Here is a 21,356-nt window from a genome sequence, read left to right on the forward strand (position 1 = left end):
TGGCCGTGATTTAATGTAGTCTTTCCAAGTTAGAAAAATATTTCAGTAATCTCCGATCCAATCAGAGCACAACGTCTCCTAATATTTAATAAATTAACAAAAATAATTAATCAAACGCATTAGAATTACTCAGTATTGCTGTTCTTCATGTTTGATTTGAACCTTTTTTGATTTTTTTTTTTCCAGACCTACTTTAAATTGACAATCGTGTTCAGCAATAAATTCAACGATTTTTTAAAATAAATGCGAATTATAAGACACGAAGTAGCAAATAAAAGATGAAAATGCTCATGGCCAGTTTATGAGAACGTGCTTTTATTATTGGCAGCAATAAAAAAAAATCATAAACTTACAACACATACGGAGGATTTAAAATAACTGGTTCTCCTTGATATAAAAAAAATTAATCAAACACGGTAACTCCCCAAGAGCTGTCACAATTATTCATTTGTACTTTATAGATATCTTTATAAAATGACAACCTACTCATTATAGTTCATGCCACTGGTAAAACCATACAAATAGTTTATTAATGCAGTTAACACTAATTTAAGTAGAATAACCAAAATTGTGTTTGAAACTGCAGCTTCTGGCCAAATTTTGTGAGGAGTATTATTAGGTCAGTAGATCTAATGGTTTTTTTTAATCCAGCTGTTTCGTATAAAGTTTAAAGGCGGGTATAGCAATTGTAATAAAAATAAAAATGCATTCAACAAAAAATGCTGTAATCTAATGTTAAAACTGGCAGCCGTTTGGCCTCTTAGATCTTGCAGATTTTAATTGTGACGGCCAAGAACGATGAGAATTAAACAAGTACGGTAGTTCAGGTTTTTTTTTGTTTGTTTAACTAGGGTTTTATGGAAAAGTTGCAAGTAATTAATACTTCACATGTTGTGAGAAGCTTTTTGATTGACCTCACTTTGAAGAGTCTGTTTTTTTTTTCTCATCAGATTAATGAGCTAACGGCTAATCTGAAGGAAAACAAAGGGATGTATTGTTTTAAAAGGGCTCCAATCTAAAAAAAAATAAATTATCAGCAGTTTGTTGTTTATTAAACTATTATTACTTTCAGTTCTACACTACTTTTGTTTTCATACAGATTTTTATGGTTATTTGAAAAAGTAAATGGCAGAAACGTGTATCGCTTCCAGGAGGGATATCTTAAATTCTGCAAGAACAACCACAAGATGCATGAATTAACAATGTAAATGTTTATAAAACATAACATTCACATCAACCTCGTTGAATTTGGGGATTTGAAATGCTTTTAAACAGCAACAACCCACTTTGGTTCTGGCCCGCTCAAGTTAGCCATTAGCTTGTCAAACCGATTACAATTAAACTGTATTTCTCCAAATTGAGGTTACTTAAAGAGTTATCTGCAACAAGTAAGATATTAACGAAGACATCAGCTCCTTTGCCCCACATATTATCCAGTGGTGACACTCCGAGTTTCAGTGTTAATGAGTGCTGGCATTTTTGTGATTAGAAAAAAAATTAAACTTGGCGCAGCTAACAGCCCATTTCTTCTGCTCTCTGGTGTGCATGTGTGCGTGCATGTGTGCGTGCATGTGTGCGTGTGGTGAAAATGACAGACTTGAATTGTTGCCAAAGCACTTTTACTGTTCAGATTTTTAAGGGAAACCTTAACATTATTAGAACATGACAGTGATGCTTACACAAACCCTTTACTTGAACTAAAACTCTGGTTATGTCATTAATTTCTTCTTTTTTTTTTTTTTTTACTAATATGTCCCAAATACCAACATGTATTTTTCTAATTATTTTAACGCGGGTACGAACATTATCACCAAAATAATCTTTATGTTCAATTGCGATACATCTGTAGAAAAGCCACCATCTCCTTTTGGTCTTGCTATTTACAACAATAACAAATTAGGACAATTATGAAGCGATTCTATAATTTATAAACGTACACTAATTGGCTGAACTTGAAATGTTTCCACTGTGTTTCTGTATTTGAAATGTTGGCTGGCTACATTTCTAATATCTGGAAAGTTCAGACCTGGAATGTTTGGCGAACGCACGAGGCTGCTGGTCAATGCTCGTATCCTCCAGCAGAGGCAATAATATCCCAGTGAATAAGCTATTGTACTACGCAGGCGCTCTGGGGGCTTTTCTCAGAGACTGTTGGGCGGCCTTTGTCACAAAATGAAATGAAAGCACGTGTTTGTGCTCGATGCGTTCTAATTTACTCAACTGTCAGAGCAAACCCAACTATTTACTGGATTCAATGTCTTTTGTTTTTGCACTGTATCTACAGATCTGTGAAAGTTGACGTTCCTGTACGTTCTGTAAAGGGAAAATGGAGCCGCGAGTTCTGACCTCCCCCCCCCATTTATCTTGTTTCTCTAATGTCAGAGATAAGTGCCTCTGGATGAATCTGCTTTGTAGCACAGATATTTTGTAACGATGTTTGCATTTACAGAATGAAATACAGTAACACCATCTCTTGTACATGTCGCTTCCTTGTGGTTTTTTTTTTTTTTTTTTATTCTTTCTTGTAGTTTTGCACGTTTTCAACAAAGTTAAAATAAAATCTGAAAGAGTTTATATCTGAGGGCTATTCAGCAAAACTGCTCAGGGGGCCACAGTTACTGAAGCCAGCAGCTCAGGGGCCGGACATCCAGCTATTAAGTCATTATGTGAATTAACCAAGTATTACAATGATTTATTACCTTTTAAATTTGTTTTATTGCGCTGAATTATAAATGCAACAAACGGAACACAAACCCAGAAAAAAAAAACATTTATTTTTTAATGAACTCGTTGGTGAGCCAGACCGAAGTTACTTCAGGCCCGTGGGCCGCCAATTGAATAGCCCTGGTTTATATTAATCTAAATCCAGTCAATTTAATCATGAACATTAAAAGTAATTTGTGTAAATGTGAGATTTTTATGTTTGTATTTGCAGAGCAGAATTAAGGAGGGTCTGGGCCCCGAGCCTGCAGTCACCGTTGGAACGCTATCAACATTTTAGTTAATTTATATAAACTACAATTTTGATTAAATGCACATTAACTTAAAGCTTTCAAGTGACAGATCAGAGCTGCTCTTAGCCTACCTTCTGAAATTATGAGCAAGTAATTTGTCAGGGTTTTTTGTTTTGTTTGTTTTTTTTAAGTTAGCCATTGCTGCACAAACCATAATTGGGTCTGAACAGTTTCAACCCAGAACCAATTTGTTTTTCAATGACCAAATCATTTCAAAGTGTCATGACGGTGAGAGAAAAGATCAAAATGAAGAATATCAGCAACCCAAATAATCAAAACTATATTTTATGAAACAATATCAAGAATAAGCCTAATGTATTGAGATTACACAGAGTGAAATAAGATGAAACCAAAACGTGTTGGGTTTGAATAAAATTTAAAGTCGGGGACAAAAAATATAATATACTGTTGGATATAAATTCATAAAGAGATTTTGCTGCATGCACCTCAAGATGAAGGTGAAAATACAGAATACTAACTGCAACACTGCTTCCGTCTTATACAAAGAAATAGGAATATTTAGATACAATTAAGGCTCAGTATTACAAAATGGAAGGTCATTTAGTAAAACTTTAGCACTATATTGCCTTGAAAACCAGTAAATTTTCTAATTAGAACAACAAATTGTTAAGCAGCTAATAAATGTAAACTACAACACCATTATTTGGGGGGTCCTAAATCTCAGGGCAGCTCAATCTCAGAGAAGTGCTCTTGGGAAAATCTGGCATTGTGCTTTAACTGGAGCAAAGAGGTGTTTTTTTTTTTTTTTTTTTTCTAATGTCATGGTTTTATGTTTTAATTTTTTGTGCAAGCAAACTAAAACAGACCTCTATGATTCACTTATTTTAGTGCTCTAAAATGTGTCTGATTAAAATTAGTGACATCATCTGGGATTCAAGAGTTATGCAGAAGGAAACTTTGGAATATCCTTAAAACTGCACATTTAAAAAAAAAAAGTTGCTTTAAAAATTACCAAAGTAAAAAAAAAAGGAAACTGAATTCACATGATCACATTTGTACAATATAATTATCACGTTATTATAACGTGATGCTCTCACGGACTTTTTTTTTTTTTTTAGCAGTATTACCCTTCTCATCTGAATCTCATCTGAAATATGAAAATATTTTTTTCTTTAGCTGCAGAGCAGTATTTACTATAGTATTTACTGTATTTACTGTAGTTCTGCTGTGATGTGGCCCTCCGGACAGCAGGTGGCGCTGTGGACTCAACACATCTTTGGTTCACGCGCTCTGTACTCCCGTTGCCTAGTGACGACAAACTAAAGACGGCTGCTCGTTTCCTGCCTTTTCAAAATGTTCTAGCTGGCTCTGAGCTAACGCGAAGTTTCCCGAACAGATTTAATTTGTTTATCTCGTCATTTATGCTGGACTATGACACGAAACGACCCTTTCATTTCTGCCGGAAGCGTCGCATGATGCCGAGCTGTAAACAAAGATGGATAATTATATTTTCATCAGGGTCGTCGGGAAAGGCAGCTACGGGGAGGTGAACTTGGTGAAGCACAAAACGGACCGAAAACAGGTGAGAAACAAAAGTGAGGGCTCCAAACCAAGATGAAAGTAGTAATTAAACGTCTAAAGCATTTCGTAGAAACCCCTGGTGAAGTAGGGCTCAAGTTAAAAGTCAGAGATTTGTTTATTGCATTTTAGATTTTCAAAGATTTCGAACCGAGGAGGATAGCATCAGGTTTTATGTCTGCTGTAGTTATCCGAACATTAACATCGGTCCAAAGGCAGTGAGTCTTAATTTCTTATTTTTTAATCCATAGATGAAAATATTTTAGGCTGCTCGTTCGTCTCCACAGCGACTCATCCTCCTCCATCTCTCTCTGTCCTCACTCCAACCACCTCCATGTCTCTAGCTGCATCCATGTATCTCCTCTTTGTCTCTTTCCTGGCAGCTGCATTTCTAACATCCTTCTACCAGTATACCCACTGTCCCTCCTCTGGACACGTCCAAACCATGTCAGTGTGTCCTCTCTAACTTTATCTCCCAGTTGTTCAACCTGTGCTGAACCTCTGATGATCTCATTCCTGATCTTCTCCATCCTTGTCACTCCTAAGGAGAACCTCAACATCTTCATTTCTGCCACTTCCAGTTCTTTTCTCCTTTTTGTCTCTGTCTCCAGACTATACAACATAGCTGGTCTCATCACTGTCTTGTAAACTTTTCCTTTGACCTTTGCTGTCACCCTTTTGTCACAAATCACAGCGAGCCTGTATAACATAAAAATAAACAGTTCGTTAAAAATAAATTTAGTTTTCTCTTTCAGTGCGTTAAGAAACACTAACCAATCCTTTCTCTAATGGCGTGATTCTCAACTGGTGGCCTGCGACCCAAAAGTGGTGATTAGGAAAAATATATATATTTTCTGATTGTTATCAGCCATGTGGTTAATTCTTGAATAAGTGACTGAATAATTTTATCAATAACTTATTTTTTTTGTGTGTTCTCAGCTAAATATTTATATTTTGAGGTTTATTTTAATTCTCAATAGTACGTATTTTTATTTCATGTTTATTTGTAAAAGCACTGTTGAATCTGTAAAAAAAAAAGAAAAACAGTTACTGACACAAATTATTTTTATTTTAAGGCAGTAAATTGAGCGTAAAAGGGAATTTTTCTCTCTGTAGCATCACCACTTGCTGATCATTTTGGTTTATCACTAAACTTGCTTTGTGAGTTGCCATACGGCGATATTTTATTATCCCAGTTATAAACGGCACCATCTTTTCATTTAATAAAAGGTAGTAAAGTTGAAAATTCTCTTAAGTTTAGGTCGCGGCTTGACTCTGAGGGGTGTTGGTGGGTCCTGGAATCAGCTCAGTTAAAAACCACTGCTCTAATAAAGTCATCCTCTAAAATTTTATCTAAAAATGATTTTAAAATTCCCATCTGATCTTCTTGGGAAGAGCCTCTTGTTCACATTAGGGGGCTTTTACGTAATTCTATCTTTTTATTTTAGTTCAGCGTTATTCGTTTAATATGAATTTTGGTCTAATATTGAGTTTGTGTGTATTTATCTGATTTTCCTTAGTATGTAATAAAGAAGCTAAATCTGACCACCTCTTCCAAGCGGGAGCGGCGTGCTGCAGAGCAGGAGGCGCAGCTTCTGTCCCAGCTGAGACATCCCAACATCGTGACCTACAGGGAGTCTTGGGAAGGAAATGACCGTCAGCTGTATATTGTGATGGGTTTCTGTGAAGGGGGTGACCTCTATCACAGGCTTAAACAACAAAAAGGAGAGCTGCTACCAGAGAGGCAGGTTGTGGAGTGGTTTGTCCAGATAGCCATGGCACTCCAGGTACAGTATACACAAATACTGGGAATAAATTAGGACAAATATAGATGTATTTGTTTATTTAAATGAGTGTAAGATATAGGAAGTCAATGGTGTCTTCATTTTCAGTACCTGCATGAGAAAAATATTCTTCACCGGGACCTGAAAACACAGAACATCTTCCTGACTAAAACCAACATCATCAAAGTTGGAGACCTGGGCATTGCACGAGTTTTGGAGAACCAGAATGATATGGCCAGCACACTTATCGGGACCCCATACTACATGAGTCCTGAGCTGTTCTCCAATAAACCCTACAACCACAAGGTAGTATTATTCCCTGCTTTAAGTAATATAAGGAGCCTAAAAACAGTACTGGTTGATTAATTGTCTTTCAAGTTTTTTATGCACGACAAAGGAATAAAATTATATAATTTTCAAATAGACATCTACTCTGGTATATCAGTTTAAATTCAAAGGTTTGTATTCAAAATACAGATTCAGCTTTTTATTAGATATTGATAATATTGTTATTTTGGTTTTGCATTGAAGCTCAAGTATAGTGGTATGGTATGGTATAAAGTTTATTCATTTAAAAAAAATACAAAACAATTCCATAACAATATAAAAAAAATACAAGAGATTTAAAATGAAAGGCAGCAGAAAGAAGGAAGTCTTATTATATCTGCCCCTTTTTTCAAACAATTATTTCAATCATAATAATTTTCAAGTAACAGAACAAAATGAATAACTCTTTTTAATTTTTCTAATACTAATACTAGTAATAATTCTAATACTACTAATAATTCTAATTCTAGTGTGAGCACACTGTAGTTTAGCAAAGTAAATATCAGACTATTAGTCAAATTAATTAAAACTATAATACATTTACAAGTTAAAAAAACAACTACATTATAAGTGAGATTTTTTTCAGGTTTGTTAGATTAATTCGAAATGTTTTCTCTTTGCATCAATGTTAGTTTTGATCAGCTGATTTTCATAGGTTAAAACTAATTAGTAGTTACTATCTAATGCTGAACTCATTATAAAATAGTTTCCTCTATTGGTTTGATTATAAAAATAATAAAAAAACACTAAAATACTATATCAGAAAACAAGAGTCGCCTTAAATTTAGCAGCATTGTCCCTTTGTTCACCTTGGTAGATCTACTCTGCATTTTATGGCATTTATTCCAGATCACTGTAACAGATAGAAAATATATTTAAAAATATTTACAGAGTAAAAACAAAATATTTATGAACATTTACATTTCATGCATAAAATTATGTAGCTCTTTTAAAAGTTGCATGTAATAAACCCACTGATGCTCAGAGGTTTTGCAGCTGCAGAGTCAACATTCTGGGTGTATTTTCAGTCCTCATGTGCGTTGTGTAACTGAACGTCTCTTTTCTGTCTCTAGTCGGATGTTTGGGCCCTGGGCTGCTGTGTGTACGAGATGTCCACTCTGAAACACGCCTTCAACGCCAAGGACATGAACTCACTGGTGTATCGCATCGTAGAGGGAAAGGTTGGTTTCTGATTTGCATTTTTATTTTGTACTGGGTTTTCAATAACGTCAAAAATGAAGGAAGATTTTAGATACAGAAAACATTTTTTGATGCACAACTAAAGTATAATGAAGATGACTGATAAAGCTGTTTTTTCAGCTTGTGACACTGATTTAACTTTTTTTTTTATTTTGGGGGCAAGAAGTCTTTTACATTTCTTTTGTGTGTCTTTAGCCAGTTTAACTTGTTCTGCAGAGTTTATATATTTTTCTTTAAGAGCTATTGAAGTTTGAATATTTTGAATACATATGTTTTTTTGTTTTTGTCATTAGTTGCCACCGATGCCGAGTCAGTACGATCCCCAGCTCGGAGGTTTGATCAAGAACATGTTGTGTAAGAGAGCTGAAGACAGGCCTGACGTTAAACTCATCCTCCGGCAGCCCTACATAAAACGACAAATCGCCATGTTCCTCGAAGCCACTAAAGAGTACGTCTTAGTGCACAAACTTCCTAGGTTTTTTGTTTAATTTCTAAACAAAATTTTGAATCGTTTGTTTTACAGTCAAAGATCATTTCTGTTAATCTTTTTTTTCTGCTCTTCTACCACAACAAACAGAATCATAAGTACTATTTTCATAAATGTTTGCTTGGTCCTCACTTTTCTAGAAAAACTTCCAGGTCAAGACAAAAAGCTGTGAGTGGAAGTGGAGATTCTGTTTCCACCAGTTCATCATCTGAAGCGTCGACTCAACAAAAACCTCAGCAGCTTCCTCGGCATGAACCTCTCATCCGAGGAAAGAAGGTGAGTTGGTGATAAATACAGATGCTATTGAAATGCGTCCTTTTATTTGTTTATTTTTTATTTATTTATTTCAAATTTGATTTTTATCTGCAAGTTACTGTTGTGTCTTATAGATACACTTAGTGTTAGAGAGAATTTCTTACATTTGAATTAAAGCTGGGAATAGATCCCGGGGCAGACCCAGAACTCATTGAAGCGATCTTTATTCTCTCTGGCCTGGAAACACCTTGTGGTCCTCCAGGAGGAGCTGGGGGGTGTTGCTTGAGAGAGGGTGGTCTGGGTTTCCCTCCTGGACCTGGTACCTCTGCAGCCCGACCATGGATAAATGGTAGAAGACGGATAGTTTGATGGAATTAAAGCTAGACACTTATTTTCTTAGTCTGACACATGTTCTTACAAGTTCCTAATGAATTTAGTTTTGTGAAAGGATGCACCCTTAGTTATTAGTTGTGAATGACTCTCAGCTACAACTACATCAAATTTCAACTCCGTATCTGTAAAATTGACTGAATAATTTTAGTGTTTGCTAAGACTGGTTAGCTGTTGCAGCCTTTTGAAATTAGGTTAACTCCAAAAGTTGAGTTGTAGATGTGCATCACATGAGATATTTTGCTAACATGGAGACACAGGCAGTTATATGATTGCCTGCATTTCATGACGGCAGGTGATAATTATATTGGGAAGCTTCCTGAGTTGGGTTTCATACTGAAATGACAAAACATCATTTTTCTCATATTGTTTTGCTGCACCATCTTCTGCCTGTTAAACTTTCTTCCTCTTTAAGGTCTGATAACTCATAAAGATCAGCTGCAGCAATGTGTTTATTTAGTGTTTAATATTGTAGGGAATGGCTGAGATGGTAACATCATCTAGACAAAAAAAAAAAAAAAAACACTGGACAAGATCATTTAGTCTGTTTTAGAAAAAAGCCTCCTGTGAAAGAAGCCCAGGCTGCGTTGTTGACTTCAGAATGTGTAACTCTGCACACTCTTTAAATGTACAAAAAGCTCTGACACATTAAAAGAGGATAAAAATAAATAAATTGAATGTTGTGATTTTTGACAACCCCTCTAAGCTTGTGGCTTAAACCTACTTTTTGAGTTGTTGAATAAACAAATAAAAATGCAATATAGAAAACATAAAATCCTCCGTTGGTGTGTGAAGATTAAATAGTCAAGTGGTTTGTTTTGATTATTTTCCTGTTTCGAGCGTTTATTTCAGGAGGGGACTGACTATTTTTCATCTTCTCATACTTAGAAAGAAGACGAATCACAACGTCATAAAAGCAGAAATGGTGAGACGGACCTCCCTCCAGTCCCGTCCTCCCAACCCAAATCGTCTGATGTCCTTAAAACCAGTATTGCCCACATGGCAACTGTCAGCAGCGTTAACATCGACCTCCTCCTGCAGCAGGATGAAGATGGGATCAAGAGACAAGTTCAAAGACCTCCTTCTGTTGCGTCTCACCACGAGACAACCGGTGAAACTGCACCTCGCAGTGTGAACAAAAACAGCAAGGTGAGAGGGAAACCAGCTCTTTCCCCTCTGAAGCCTCCTCTGAAGGCTGGATCAGGAGTTAGTGGCAGGGGAGGTGATAAAGGGACAGCGGCCAGTGGGCTTCGACATGTTCAGCCACGGGCTCCACCAAGCCCAGGGGACACGTTCTCTGTGAACCAGATGTCAGATGTGGACTGTAAATATGACACCACGGAGTTACTTAGAGAGGCTGATGTGCAGAACCTAAATCTAGAAAACCTTGAAAGAGTTCTGGACGGGAACACAGACCATCAGAATAACACCCTGACACTTATCAAACAAACTCCAGCTCATCCACTCGCTTCAGATGTAAGTGTCCAATTAAACAAACAAAAAAACAACACTTTTTTTAAATTACCAAGTGTCACTTTGTCAATTGAGCTCATTTCTCTTTTTGAAGGACATCTTGGAAGCTACTGAAAGACTGTTAGAGCCACTAGCACAGGTAAGAGTGAAAATACACTTTTAAAGATAAATATTCAATTTAACACAGCTTAGAAAACTTTAAAATGTAGAGAGTTGTTGGCCCAGCTGTAAAAGTTTGTGTCTTCAGGAGCCTGTTCTGGAGGAATCTTCTCCTGCAGCCCCTGAACAAGATCCAGCTTCTCCCCGTCAGAGTCCAGGGCGTTTGTCAGCGCCTTCAGTATCACAGCAACACAAAGAAACGCACACAAGACAAACACAAGGAGACCAGAAACAGGTAAATATGGATACAGGAGCTAAAGTTTGGCTGGCACCTATAAGACTCAATCACTCTACACAATATATTGTAACTTTTCCTATGGTTTAGAAAGTGTTTAGAATTTTCTGCCTCTGTTCAGTTTATTTAATTTATTTCATCTGTAAACTTTACAAATAGTTTTCTGTAGATAACAACAGAAACGTAGCAGCAAGTTGCGTTGATTGACATTTTACGTCTTTCATGGGTTCAAGGCGGCAGCTCCAAGACCGTTACCTCAACCTCCTGTTGAGTGTGTGTCTGTGGAAGGGAGGAAGAGGAGCAAGAGAAAAACTGCTGAGGCTTCAGCGTCTACGTCCGTCAGTTTGTCTGAGGATGGACTTTTACCGTTCCCACAGGTGAGCACGATGCACAGATGAGTGACTCTTTGAACGAAAAACTGCCCCAGCAAATATTCAACATCTCTGGATTAATAAAAAGACGTGTAGTAAATATTTCTAGTTAATGGTTTGGTTGAAACAGTGAAGCTGATAGTTTCTGTGCTTTTATACCAGTTTTATATGGAGTGCCATTTGTAAAGTTACACAGTCAAAAATTAACTGCAATATTTTGGTTTATTTAGCCTTTAATAATAATTTAAAAAAAAAATCTAAGTAATATTTTCACCATATTATTCATACATTTAAAAATGTCATAGTTCCAAACTAAATATTTAATTTAAAAAATAAATATTCAATTTGCTAACTAAATATTTAACTCTCACCTAAATATTTAACTTGCCAGCTAAATATTTAGTTAATATGCAAATTCCTTGCGGAAGTGGACTTTCAAAATAAAAGGCGAACCCATGTGACGTAACATTCGGGGCGGATCAGGTGTTGCACAATATTCTGTGACCACCGTATATTGTGACCGTAGGGGACGCTGTTGCATTTTTACGTCATACTTTGCAATATCTGATAAACTCTATCATATTCTGTGACCGTCTATGTTTCCACAAAAGTCATGATATTAGTGATCAGATTTTACTTTTTATTCTTTGGAGGAAGGAGAGAGTCGGACTCCTTCCTTCAAAGAAAAAAACAACAACATCAGCCCACAAAATCATGACTATTATGGAAATATAGACGGTCACAGAATATGATGGCGCTTATCAGGCATTGCAAAGTATGACGTAAAAATGCAACAGCGCCCCCTACAGTCACAATATACAGTGGTCACAGAATATGGTGTAACAACGGCACCCCATAGTTTTATTTATTTATGCATTTGTCCTGTAAAAATGTGATTGTAATGAAACTTGTGGGCAAAGAAAATGTAACTTTCTGACGTGTTTTGTGAAGAACTGCTGAAACTAAAAGTTGAAACCTTCAAGCACCCACATCTAATGCTGACATTTTCTTATGACATTTTTACTGTTTGCTCTCAGCTGAACAGTGAACATGCTTAGTGCCAAGATGACGCGTACATCCCAGAGAAGCAAACGTTTTACGCACACCTGCTGTTTGTCTGCATTAGAGCGACCTGCGATCAGCTCATCAGTCATCGCTTTCAATTTTTAGGTGTTCAGTCTGATTCTACCATAATTGACACAGATGTTCCTGAGGTCCTTGTTTTCATTTTTCCTTTAAATAAGCCAAACATCTTAAGTTTACTTGTGCACTGTCATGAATGCTACAAGTCTATTTTAATGTATTTATTTTATTTTCTGGTGTCTTAATGATCCGTCGTCTTATTTTAGGTTGTGATGATGACAAAAAGTAAAACTTGTGGATTGATGGAGGAGTTATTTTAACTAGATTTACTATAATAATCTTGTTGTTAAACCATTTCTGTGTGGATGGTTTGTTTCTGGCCATGACTCATGGTATATTTTACTCTGACTAAAGCAAAGTTCAGTTCATCTGTGACAAAAATAGTAAAATTCTATGTTCAGGATCGTCCTCTGACTGCAAGAGAGAGAAGACGTCTGAGGCAGTCCCAGGAGAGTGGCAGCCAAGCAGGTAATCCCTCTAAACAGAAAATATTTAAAACTGTTGCAAGATAAAGAATTAAACAGTCAAATACCAAAAAAGCCAATTTTCTCCTCACAGAAAGTTTAACTCTGAACCACACTGGTATTTAGATTTGCACATTAGTACGTTTTCTTTGTTCCTGGAATGTTTTAAGTTACAATTTGTGGAGTATTTGATCGTTTTCTGCTTTGCTCAGGTGTCAGTGCTGTACGAAGAGCCTCGTATGATACTGCCTCCACCAACGCAGAGTACCACGGTGTCCCAGTTACTCGATCTGCTTCATATTCCATCACAGAGCCCAAGGTGCAGATACTCTGCTGTTTGAGACGTTAAACTGTGCATCATGTAGATTAAAGGAGGAGAGTCTGGGGGGGGCTAATCTGGAGCTGTTAAGGGTAAAACTGGTCTTAAAATGTGTCTCGTCAGATCTTCTGTAACATGACAGGTTTGTTTAGTCACAGCAGGATAGGTCGGTGGAACAAAAGTCTGATGAAGACGAGTGCAGCTCGTCTACCAGCTCCACCGAGCGTTCAGAGGGAGACTGCAGGGAAAGGTGAGAGCAGACACCACAAGATCAAGACTGAGCTATAAAGTATCAAACATAACTCATGTGTCATCTGCAGAAAGACCGAGTCCTGCGACATGCACGATTTGGTTCACATGATGACTCAGACTTTGAGAATGGATGTTGGAGACGGGGGACACGAGGTGGACAAGAGCAGACCTGACTCCACACTGCCAGAGTTCAAACTGAACAGGAGGTACAGGGACACCCTGGCGCTTCACGGGAGAGCTCGAGGGGAACCACAAAACTTGTCCATGGGTGAAATACCAATAGGTTTAAATGTTTTTAATTTAACTCATAAGACATGGTGGAGCTTTTCTTTGTGTAACAACTCTGCCTCTTCAGAAAACTCCACGTCCGGTCCGGCCAAGGTACGAAGAGCGATAGAGCACCTGAGAACGGATGTGGTGAAAGGTCTGGGTGTCAAGCTCTTGGACAAAGTGCTTGAAATCATGGAAGAGGAGGACGAGGTCAAAAGAGAAGTAAATGAATAATTCAACATAACAGATTTTAATTTAAGGCTGAATAAAATTAACTGTTTGCTTGAACGAATCAAAAACAATTATGTAGTCACAGTTTTAGAAACTGTTCTGTAAATCAATATTGTCAGATATTTACAATTAACTGAACAGACGCTGCAGAGAAACTGCCGTTTACACTATTTTTTTTGTTACTATTTAAGTTTTTGTTGGAGCAAAGCTAATTAAGTTAAACTCGTCTTTCATTTCTCAATTTAAAAATGCTACAAGGGATTTTTTTCAGGGGACAGATTTAAATTTACGAGTAATTTTTTTTAAACTTGATGCCATTTGGCTCCATTTTGTTTTTCAGCTGCGCCTTCGCGAGGAGATGGGCGACGAGAAGTATCAAGCTTATGCTGTCATGGTGAGACAGCTGAAGTTTTTCGAGGACGTGGCCTTCAAGGTTTAAAGAGGACTGACTCTGGAAATTTACCTGAGATCATTTGTTTAAAATATAGATCACAAAAAAAAACAACTTCTACACGTCACAGTGGTCGTAAAAAATATGTTTCAAAGAGAAATTTGTACCAATATGAGAATTAGTCAAATTGAAATGACTTCTTGTATCAGCACCCAAGTCCTTATTGCAAGTTTTTCAGGACTTGCAACTTTTTTGGCAATTATGTAAATAAATATGTATATGTAAAAAAAAAAATGTAGGTACAAATACAGAATGTGAAAATAATCTAACAATAATCTTAAATACCTATGCAAACTGTCATTTTAAGTCTCTTATTCTTTCTTTTTCCCTGTTGTAATTTACAGTAATTTTTTATTACAAGGCCAAAATGTCACGAGCTGTATGCTTTATGTCGTAAGTTTTTATTCTTAAATTTTACATTTGCTGTTCTATTTCTTTCTTTCTTGGATAATGTAAAATAGATGTAGATATTAACATTTGAACCATTTCTAATAAAATCTGAAGCTATTTTTGCTTACAGCTACTTTAACTTTAGGTGATGCATTAAATATTTTAATCCTGACAAACAAAACAATATTTTGGTCACATAAACATCAATATTTTCTACAAAATCATTAGAATCCATTCCCGGTTGTAAAATTGACACGACTGAACGTTAATTATACAAATCATGTTTCAAAATTGAGAAGACAACACATTTACTCTGAATGTTTTTAATGTGAACTGTTGGACAAACTCCAAGATGGTTCTTCGTGTAAAAAAGATAATTTGAAGCCAGGTATGGGACCGTTATTGATCTATTTGTGCTTCTTCCTTTTGCTGCCATCCTGGGGCTTTTGTGGAGATTCCCCACTGCTCTCTGGTACAACTGGCTGCCACGGCAGAGGATTCTTCCTGTACATGGGCCATGGAGGCAGGGTCAACTGGTGTAAAGAACAGAAACGCAACCTGGTGTTATTTTCAGTATGGTGCACCGCCAAACAAGAACCAACAGTGAAAACTTACCACACAAGACACAGCAAAACCAGCCAACACTATGTACACTGTCCACCCAAACTGCTGAACGATCAGACCATAGATGAATCCTATCACCTGTGAGAAAATGCTGTCAGTAAACCACACTACAGGTAAAAACAATGCCGTACCCGCAGGTGATCGATATGATTGTTTACCGCAGAGATGAGAATAATTCCTTGGAAAATCTGCTCAGCCAGTTTCTGGCCCTTATAATCCTGCAACACAAGGAAGCATAAGTGAAAGCAACATTACCAACATCCAGTCTGGACAGTGTATTGACTTGATTATTGGGTCAACTTGAACAAATTGTATAAAACTTCCTACAAATTTTCATTTGAAAATACATTTCCAGACTCAAACGTCCAGGTTTCTTTGTCATTCTCTGATGCAAACATTTAATGCTAATTAAGAGGATTGTTGATTTATTCGTTACATTACAAGTCTGAAACTAAAAACTTGATTATGGCAGATGAAACAGCATTGTCCACACATTTAACATGCAGCAACCTGGGTGAGAAGTAATGCCATTTTAAGAAATTTGCCTTTAATAAATTGCGGAAACAAATATTTTCCTTAGTATTTCATGTACCAAAACCTATAAAACAATTAAAGCAAGTAATTTTCTATTGAGGTAAAAAAAAATAGTAAATGTAAGATAAACTATAAGGCAATTTTTAAACATCTGCTCCACCTCCAAAGAACCGAGTAATTATAAACTAACATTATTAATTCACCCCGGCAAGCAGAACATTTGTGAGTGGTTGATTCAGGTTTTGTAATGAAAAATATAAAAGCATTTGATTAGCAGCTGTTACTCTTTGAGATGCTAGCATTAAATAACTTAATGACTGTAATGAAACTAGTAGCTAGTTTATTTTCAGTTCTCGATTTTAAAAGGCAACAATTTCTTACCATATGTGTGGGAATGGATTTGAATATCGACAGCATGTTTCTAGTTGAAATAAACTGAAATGTTTTGTCTGCAGCTAGCAAAGTAGTTTGACTTCCGGTTTTTAAAACGCTACGTCGAACTGTGAAAAATAACCCACCTGTTTACCCTTCAGCGCCCTCTATTGACAGAAACTACAGTTTCGTAGATCTACATGTCACATGGATTAGACAAAGCGGCTACAGTCGAGGGCATATTTGGTTTTAAACTTGTTACGTTTTAGGCTGTCCACAATAGTGCCGTTAAAAATATGTACTTTTAAAATTCTACCTTTTGTATTATATTAGTTATTTATTACACAACTCACGTTTATTATTAAATACTATGCTAATCTACTGTCATGCGAATTTGAACAATTTTATACCGGTTAAAAATAGCTAATTATATATTTTTTTATACAGGCACTTTTTAAACACCTACAGCTACGTGCGTTCGTTACAAACTTGTTGATGTTGAGTTGGCATCTTGGCTCAAACGTGATTTTGTCTTAAACGTAGCTTTCTCTTAAAAGCTGTGGAACAGCAGTGAGTATTTTAAATTTAACCATACTAAAAATATTTAACTGTAATTTAGGGTTTGCATTCGCCACGCAGCAGTGAAGGAACGCTACAAAGATTAGGGGACTCCGTGGGCATCACTCGGCTTCGGTGAATTTTAACCATCCTGATTTTTTTTTTTTTTATTTGTTTCTATTTTATCCAAGCGCTGTTGTAAGGTAGATGCTGTCATGACACTCAGGAGAGGTGAGCCAACTATTCCTTGTTCACACATTGTAAATGAAAACATCTGACTGCTCTTACTAACAACTCTCCATTCATGCGCAGTGAATGTGCTCATCCTCGTACTTGTGGCTGTGGCCTTCCTTATTATCGTTCAGCGAAACCTCCTCAACCTCAGCGACTTCTTACACAGAGAAAGCCCAGGTACCTTTGTGCTACACATCCTCGCATCATGTGGTTTGTTGTCGTGTGCATCTCATCAGACAATCTAGGCTCATTAAAGCAGAAAATGTAAAAAGTTATGAGTGTGTCTCCATCCAGATGCTGGGATGGTCCTTCCCTTTGAGGCTGAGCTGTCTCCAGATCTTGGACTTGATCTGGACAGGAAAGGAGAGGAGATCCCCGTCCTCATCACCGCTGCAGAGGACAGACTTGGAGCTGTGATTGCTGCCATGAACAGTGTGTACCAGAACAGTAAATCCAATGTGGTTTTCACTATTGTGACCCTCAATGACACAGTCGATCATCTAAGGCAAGACGTTTATGTTAACTTTTTACTTATTACATTTACACGTTTTAAGTAACCTGATTTAACCACGTCTACATTTGACCAACAGGACGTGGCTGAGTCAGACAAAGCTGAAAAATGTCAAACACAAAGTAATAATTTTTAACCAAGAGCTTCTCAGTGGGAAGATGCCAAAAGATCTTAAGACAACGGAGACCTCAAAACCAGTAAGACAAGAGGAAACGGTATAACCACCTAAACCATCTGGTTTTTAATTGTTTGTGTCGTTTCAGTTGACGTTTGCCAGGTTTTATTTGCCTTTATTCATACCTGAGGCAGATAAAGCCATCTACCTGGATGATGATGTCATTGTGCAAGGTAAAGATGAGAATTACTTAAAATAATAAATTGAACCAGTTTATCATTGTGCTGTCATCAAATTATAAGAAAAATAGATTTTCTTGACAAATATTTAATCAGTTCATATGTTGTTTTTGTTGGATCTCAGGAGACATTCAGGAGCTTTATGAAGCCAACCTGAAGCCAGGACATGCAGCTGCCTTCGCTGAAGACTGCGACTCCGCTTCTTCTAAAGGCATCATTCGAGGAGCTGGGAACCAGGTGGTCAAGCCTTACAAAGCATTTTTAGGAAAATAGGTATACCACATATGCCAATGCTTAATATTTATTTTAAAATTTAGAACAACTATATCGGATTCCTCGACTTTAAGAAGGAATCGGTGAAGAAGCTGGGGATGAGGGCCAACACATGCTCCTTCAACCCGGGGGTCATTATTGCGAACCTGACTGAGTGGAGGAACCAGAACATCACCCAACAGCTGGAGCACTGGATGGAGCTCAACGCTCAGTGAGTAGCCACTACGGGGGAAACATTGATGCGTTGCATCGTTCTGTTAAAGAGAAATGTAAACTTGGGACTTCCTTTATTTTTCCCCTCCACAGAGAAGATCTGTACAGTAAAACCCTTGCAGAAAGTGTCACCACTCCGCCGCTTCTTATCGTCTTTTACAAACGCCACTCCTCCATTGACCCGCTGTGGCATGTGAGACACCTCGGTGAGTTCTGGCTTATTCCTGATGGAAACTCAGAAGAACTAAGATTTTTATTTTTTTTAATATGTCGTTAAATTTCACATCTTAATAAAAATCGCTCTACTTTGTATATTATTGACCCATTACAAATACTTCTACTGCACAAGAGCAAATACTTGGAGATCCAAAGTAGCTAACAAAAAAAACCACAATAATTCAGTGAGCTGACCAGCTGTAGAATTATCCATTAATCTCTAAACTTGCATTATGTGTATCTAGAAGTTTAAACTTTACGTGCAATTTAATCAACATTGTAGGCAATATCCATTTACAGTAAAATCTTTACTACCAGTAAAGCCGTTGACTGTTTTGCAGCTAAATGAATCTCTAAAAGTCAACTTCACCAACATACACATCGTCTCGAAGCTTTGTTAAACAGCACGAGCGGTTTATTAACCATCATTTAAATCAGGGTTTTATCTTCACTCTGTATTTATTAACTCCAAGTAACGTGTAAGATGCAACAAATGATATGGCTAATGAGCATTTTGCAGAGCTGAGTTTTATTTCTTGTAATAAATAAGAATATGCCGCCATAAAACCTCCACCGAAGTAAAAGCTGTCAGTTTTTCGGTGTTGTCTAAAATTACTTGAATCCACAGCTTCTTAGCTTTGTTTGTTGTTTCTCAGGTTGTCTCTGAAGTTTGACACGTAGCTGCTAACTATTTTTTTTTTAACCATTTAATCAGTGGTGTAGTCTGTGTGATACGCGGGCAAACAGAGTATACACACTAGAAAAGCTTTGGAATTTCAGTATACCCACGTACAAGTGCCGAGTGATATGAGCCCATGTATCATTGGTAATGATACGTGGGCTTGTGTCATTAACACATTTAGAACATTTTATAGACGCATTAAGTTGGTTCAACCTATTATTTTTTTTGTATAATTAATACTTCAGTACTTTCCAAGCCTGCCAAGATAACAAATTTTGATGGGCGATTAATTGTCTCAGAAATTATTGCGATAAACTAAAATATTGTTTGAAATTTGACAATAATTAGTAATTATTGTCAAATTTAAGAAGAAATGTTGGTTTGTTTTGAGTGCATTACTTTTTTTTTGAGCATTGGATGGCAGTCTAAGACTATTTGAATCCAAGGTTGGATAGTGAGGGAGCGAGCAGCGTGTCTCTTTAAGAAAAATGGGAGGGAGGCCCCTTGACGTGACATGGGCTGTCTCTTCTTCCTTTTTTTTTGGTTCTCAAAATGGCGGACGCTCGGTGCGGTTTGAGCTCTTTAGCATAGCATTTTTCACACAAAGCATCAGTAAACAAGTTCTCAGCTTCTTTTTGCAGAGAAAAACAACGTTTTACACGAAGGCTTCAACCGTGAATTTTGGAGCTTCGACAAGACGAAGGTCTCCCCCCCCCCCCCCCGAGTTCGGCCTGTTAGCTTAGCTCGTAGCTTAAAAACGCAATTTTGGATTGTTAAAACAGATTTTAAAGAGAAAGGGAGGGATCAGTGAAGAGTACCGAAGTTGATCTTTTTGTCATCCAGTGTCTTCAGTAGAAAGAAAGAGACACGAAGAAACGATAAAGCCGATAAATGAAAATGAGGTTGATAATTTTCATTTATCATGCGATTAATTGATTTGTTTATCGCGACAGGTCTAGTACTTACTACTTAATACTTGAACATATTTTGCTTTGTTGTTTTTTTTTTAAATACAAAGCCAACTATTGTACAAAGTTTGTTCATTTAAATATAAGCATCAGAGAAATTTTGAAATGTTCAATATGCTTAAACATCAAAATAAATTGATTACATTGTACTAGCCTGTGTACTTCGGTTTCTAAGCACAGTATACCCAGTACAAAAATGTAGACTACAGCACTGCTTTTAATCTAGTGTTTGGAACTGAACCCAAGTGATGCACGTGTTGCTCACAAGTTTACTGACTTACCTTTAAATTGAACATTCTCATACTTACCGGTAAGTAAAATTTAATTAATTAGATTGTGGCCGACTGCAGTTAACTAAAATTAACCGGAGTGTTTTAAGGTAATTCGGCTGCTTTGAATAACAAAATTAACACTTTTTCAGGCACTACAGGAGCTGGAAACCGCTATTCCCCCCCGTTTGTGAAAGCTGCCAAACTCCTCCACTGGAACGGACATTACAAGCCCTGGGGGAGAGCGTCGTCTTTTTCCGACGTGTGGGACAAGTGGTTTATTCCTGACCCTACGGGGAAGTTTCATCCCACGCGAAGACATTCAGACTAAACTGTTTCAGGAACATTTGGACCAGCTCAGCCTCAGGAACTAAAAAGTCTTTGCCAGTGATTTGATCCGTCATCCTCTGGATTTGTGAAGTTTTTAAATATTTTTGGACCCTTTTTTTTTTTTAAAGCATATTTTAGTCTTGCTTTTTTTAAATTTACATTTCCAACAATTTTGACAAAACCACTGAAACATTTTCCTCATTCAGTTTTTTGCCTTAAAGTTTTTAAAATCTTGGATCATGTTCAGGGGAGTGACTAACACAGGGTGTGTGTACATTTCATCCTTGTAAAACAAATACATTTTTTAAAAAGGTCTAAGCACAAGCACCTTGACGTTCAGTCCAATTTAGAAATTGTAATTATAAACTTGTATATTAAACGTCTACACTTTTTGGTGCATCATTCCAGGCTCTGCAGCTGCTACAAAACATTTATTCCTAAATGAGCAGAAATACAAACTCCAT

The 21,356-nt window shown here is 36.9% G+C and overlaps 3 protein-coding genes across 3 annotated transcripts; 2 read left to right on the forward strand and 1 right to left on the reverse strand.

The window, feature by feature from the left end:
• The first annotated feature begins 4,271 nt into the window (after positions 1-4,271).
• Positions 4,272-14,513, forward strand: nek4 (NIMA-related kinase 4). Its single transcript, XM_037679652.1, has 16 exons — positions 4,272-4,557; positions 6,074-6,340; positions 6,446-6,643; positions 7,738-7,845; positions 8,158-8,312; positions 8,492-8,627; positions 9,885-10,472; positions 10,564-10,608; positions 10,717-10,863; positions 11,097-11,240; positions 12,779-12,845; positions 13,054-13,160; positions 13,313-13,410; positions 13,481-13,695; positions 13,768-13,904; positions 14,254-14,513. Exons 1-16 carry the CDS (start codon positions 4,471-4,473, stop codon positions 14,350-14,352), a joined length of 2,598 nt encoding a protein of 865 aa, XP_037535580.1. The 5' UTR covers positions 4,272-4,470; the 3' UTR covers positions 14,353-14,513.
• Positions 14,514-15,061: 548 nt separating this feature from the next.
• On the reverse strand, positions 15,062-16,422 carry spcs1 (signal peptidase complex subunit 1). The gene is made up of 4 exons (XM_037679653.1): positions 16,294-16,422; positions 15,537-15,596; positions 15,370-15,456; positions 15,062-15,287 (listed from the first exon to the last, which is right to left on the reverse strand). The coding sequence occupies exons 1-4, from the start codon at positions 16,327-16,329 to the stop codon at positions 15,162-15,164; spliced, it is 309 nt and encodes a 102-aa protein (XP_037535581.1). The 5' UTR covers positions 16,330-16,422; the 3' UTR covers positions 15,062-15,161.
• Positions 16,423-17,057: 635 nt separating this feature from the next.
• glt8d1 (glycosyltransferase 8 domain containing 1) lies at positions 17,058-20,998 on the forward strand. Its single transcript, XM_037679654.1, has 9 exons — positions 17,058-17,073; positions 17,155-17,253; positions 17,371-17,581; positions 17,667-17,784; positions 17,851-17,935; positions 18,066-18,178; positions 18,259-18,425; positions 18,521-18,633; positions 20,715-20,998. The coding sequence occupies exons 1-9, from the start codon at positions 17,058-17,060 to the stop codon at positions 20,891-20,893; spliced, it is 1,101 nt and encodes a 366-aa protein (XP_037535582.1). The 3' UTR covers positions 20,894-20,998.
• The last annotated feature ends 358 nt before the right edge of the window (positions 20,999-21,356 follow it).

The sequence above is a fragment of the Nematolebias whitei genome, chromosome 7, assembly GCF_014905685.2.
Source record: "Nematolebias whitei isolate Nwh7 chromosome 7, NemWhi1, whole genome shotgun sequence".
Taxonomy (NCBI): Eukaryota; Metazoa; Chordata; class Actinopteri; order Cyprinodontiformes; family Rivulidae; genus Nematolebias; species Nematolebias whitei.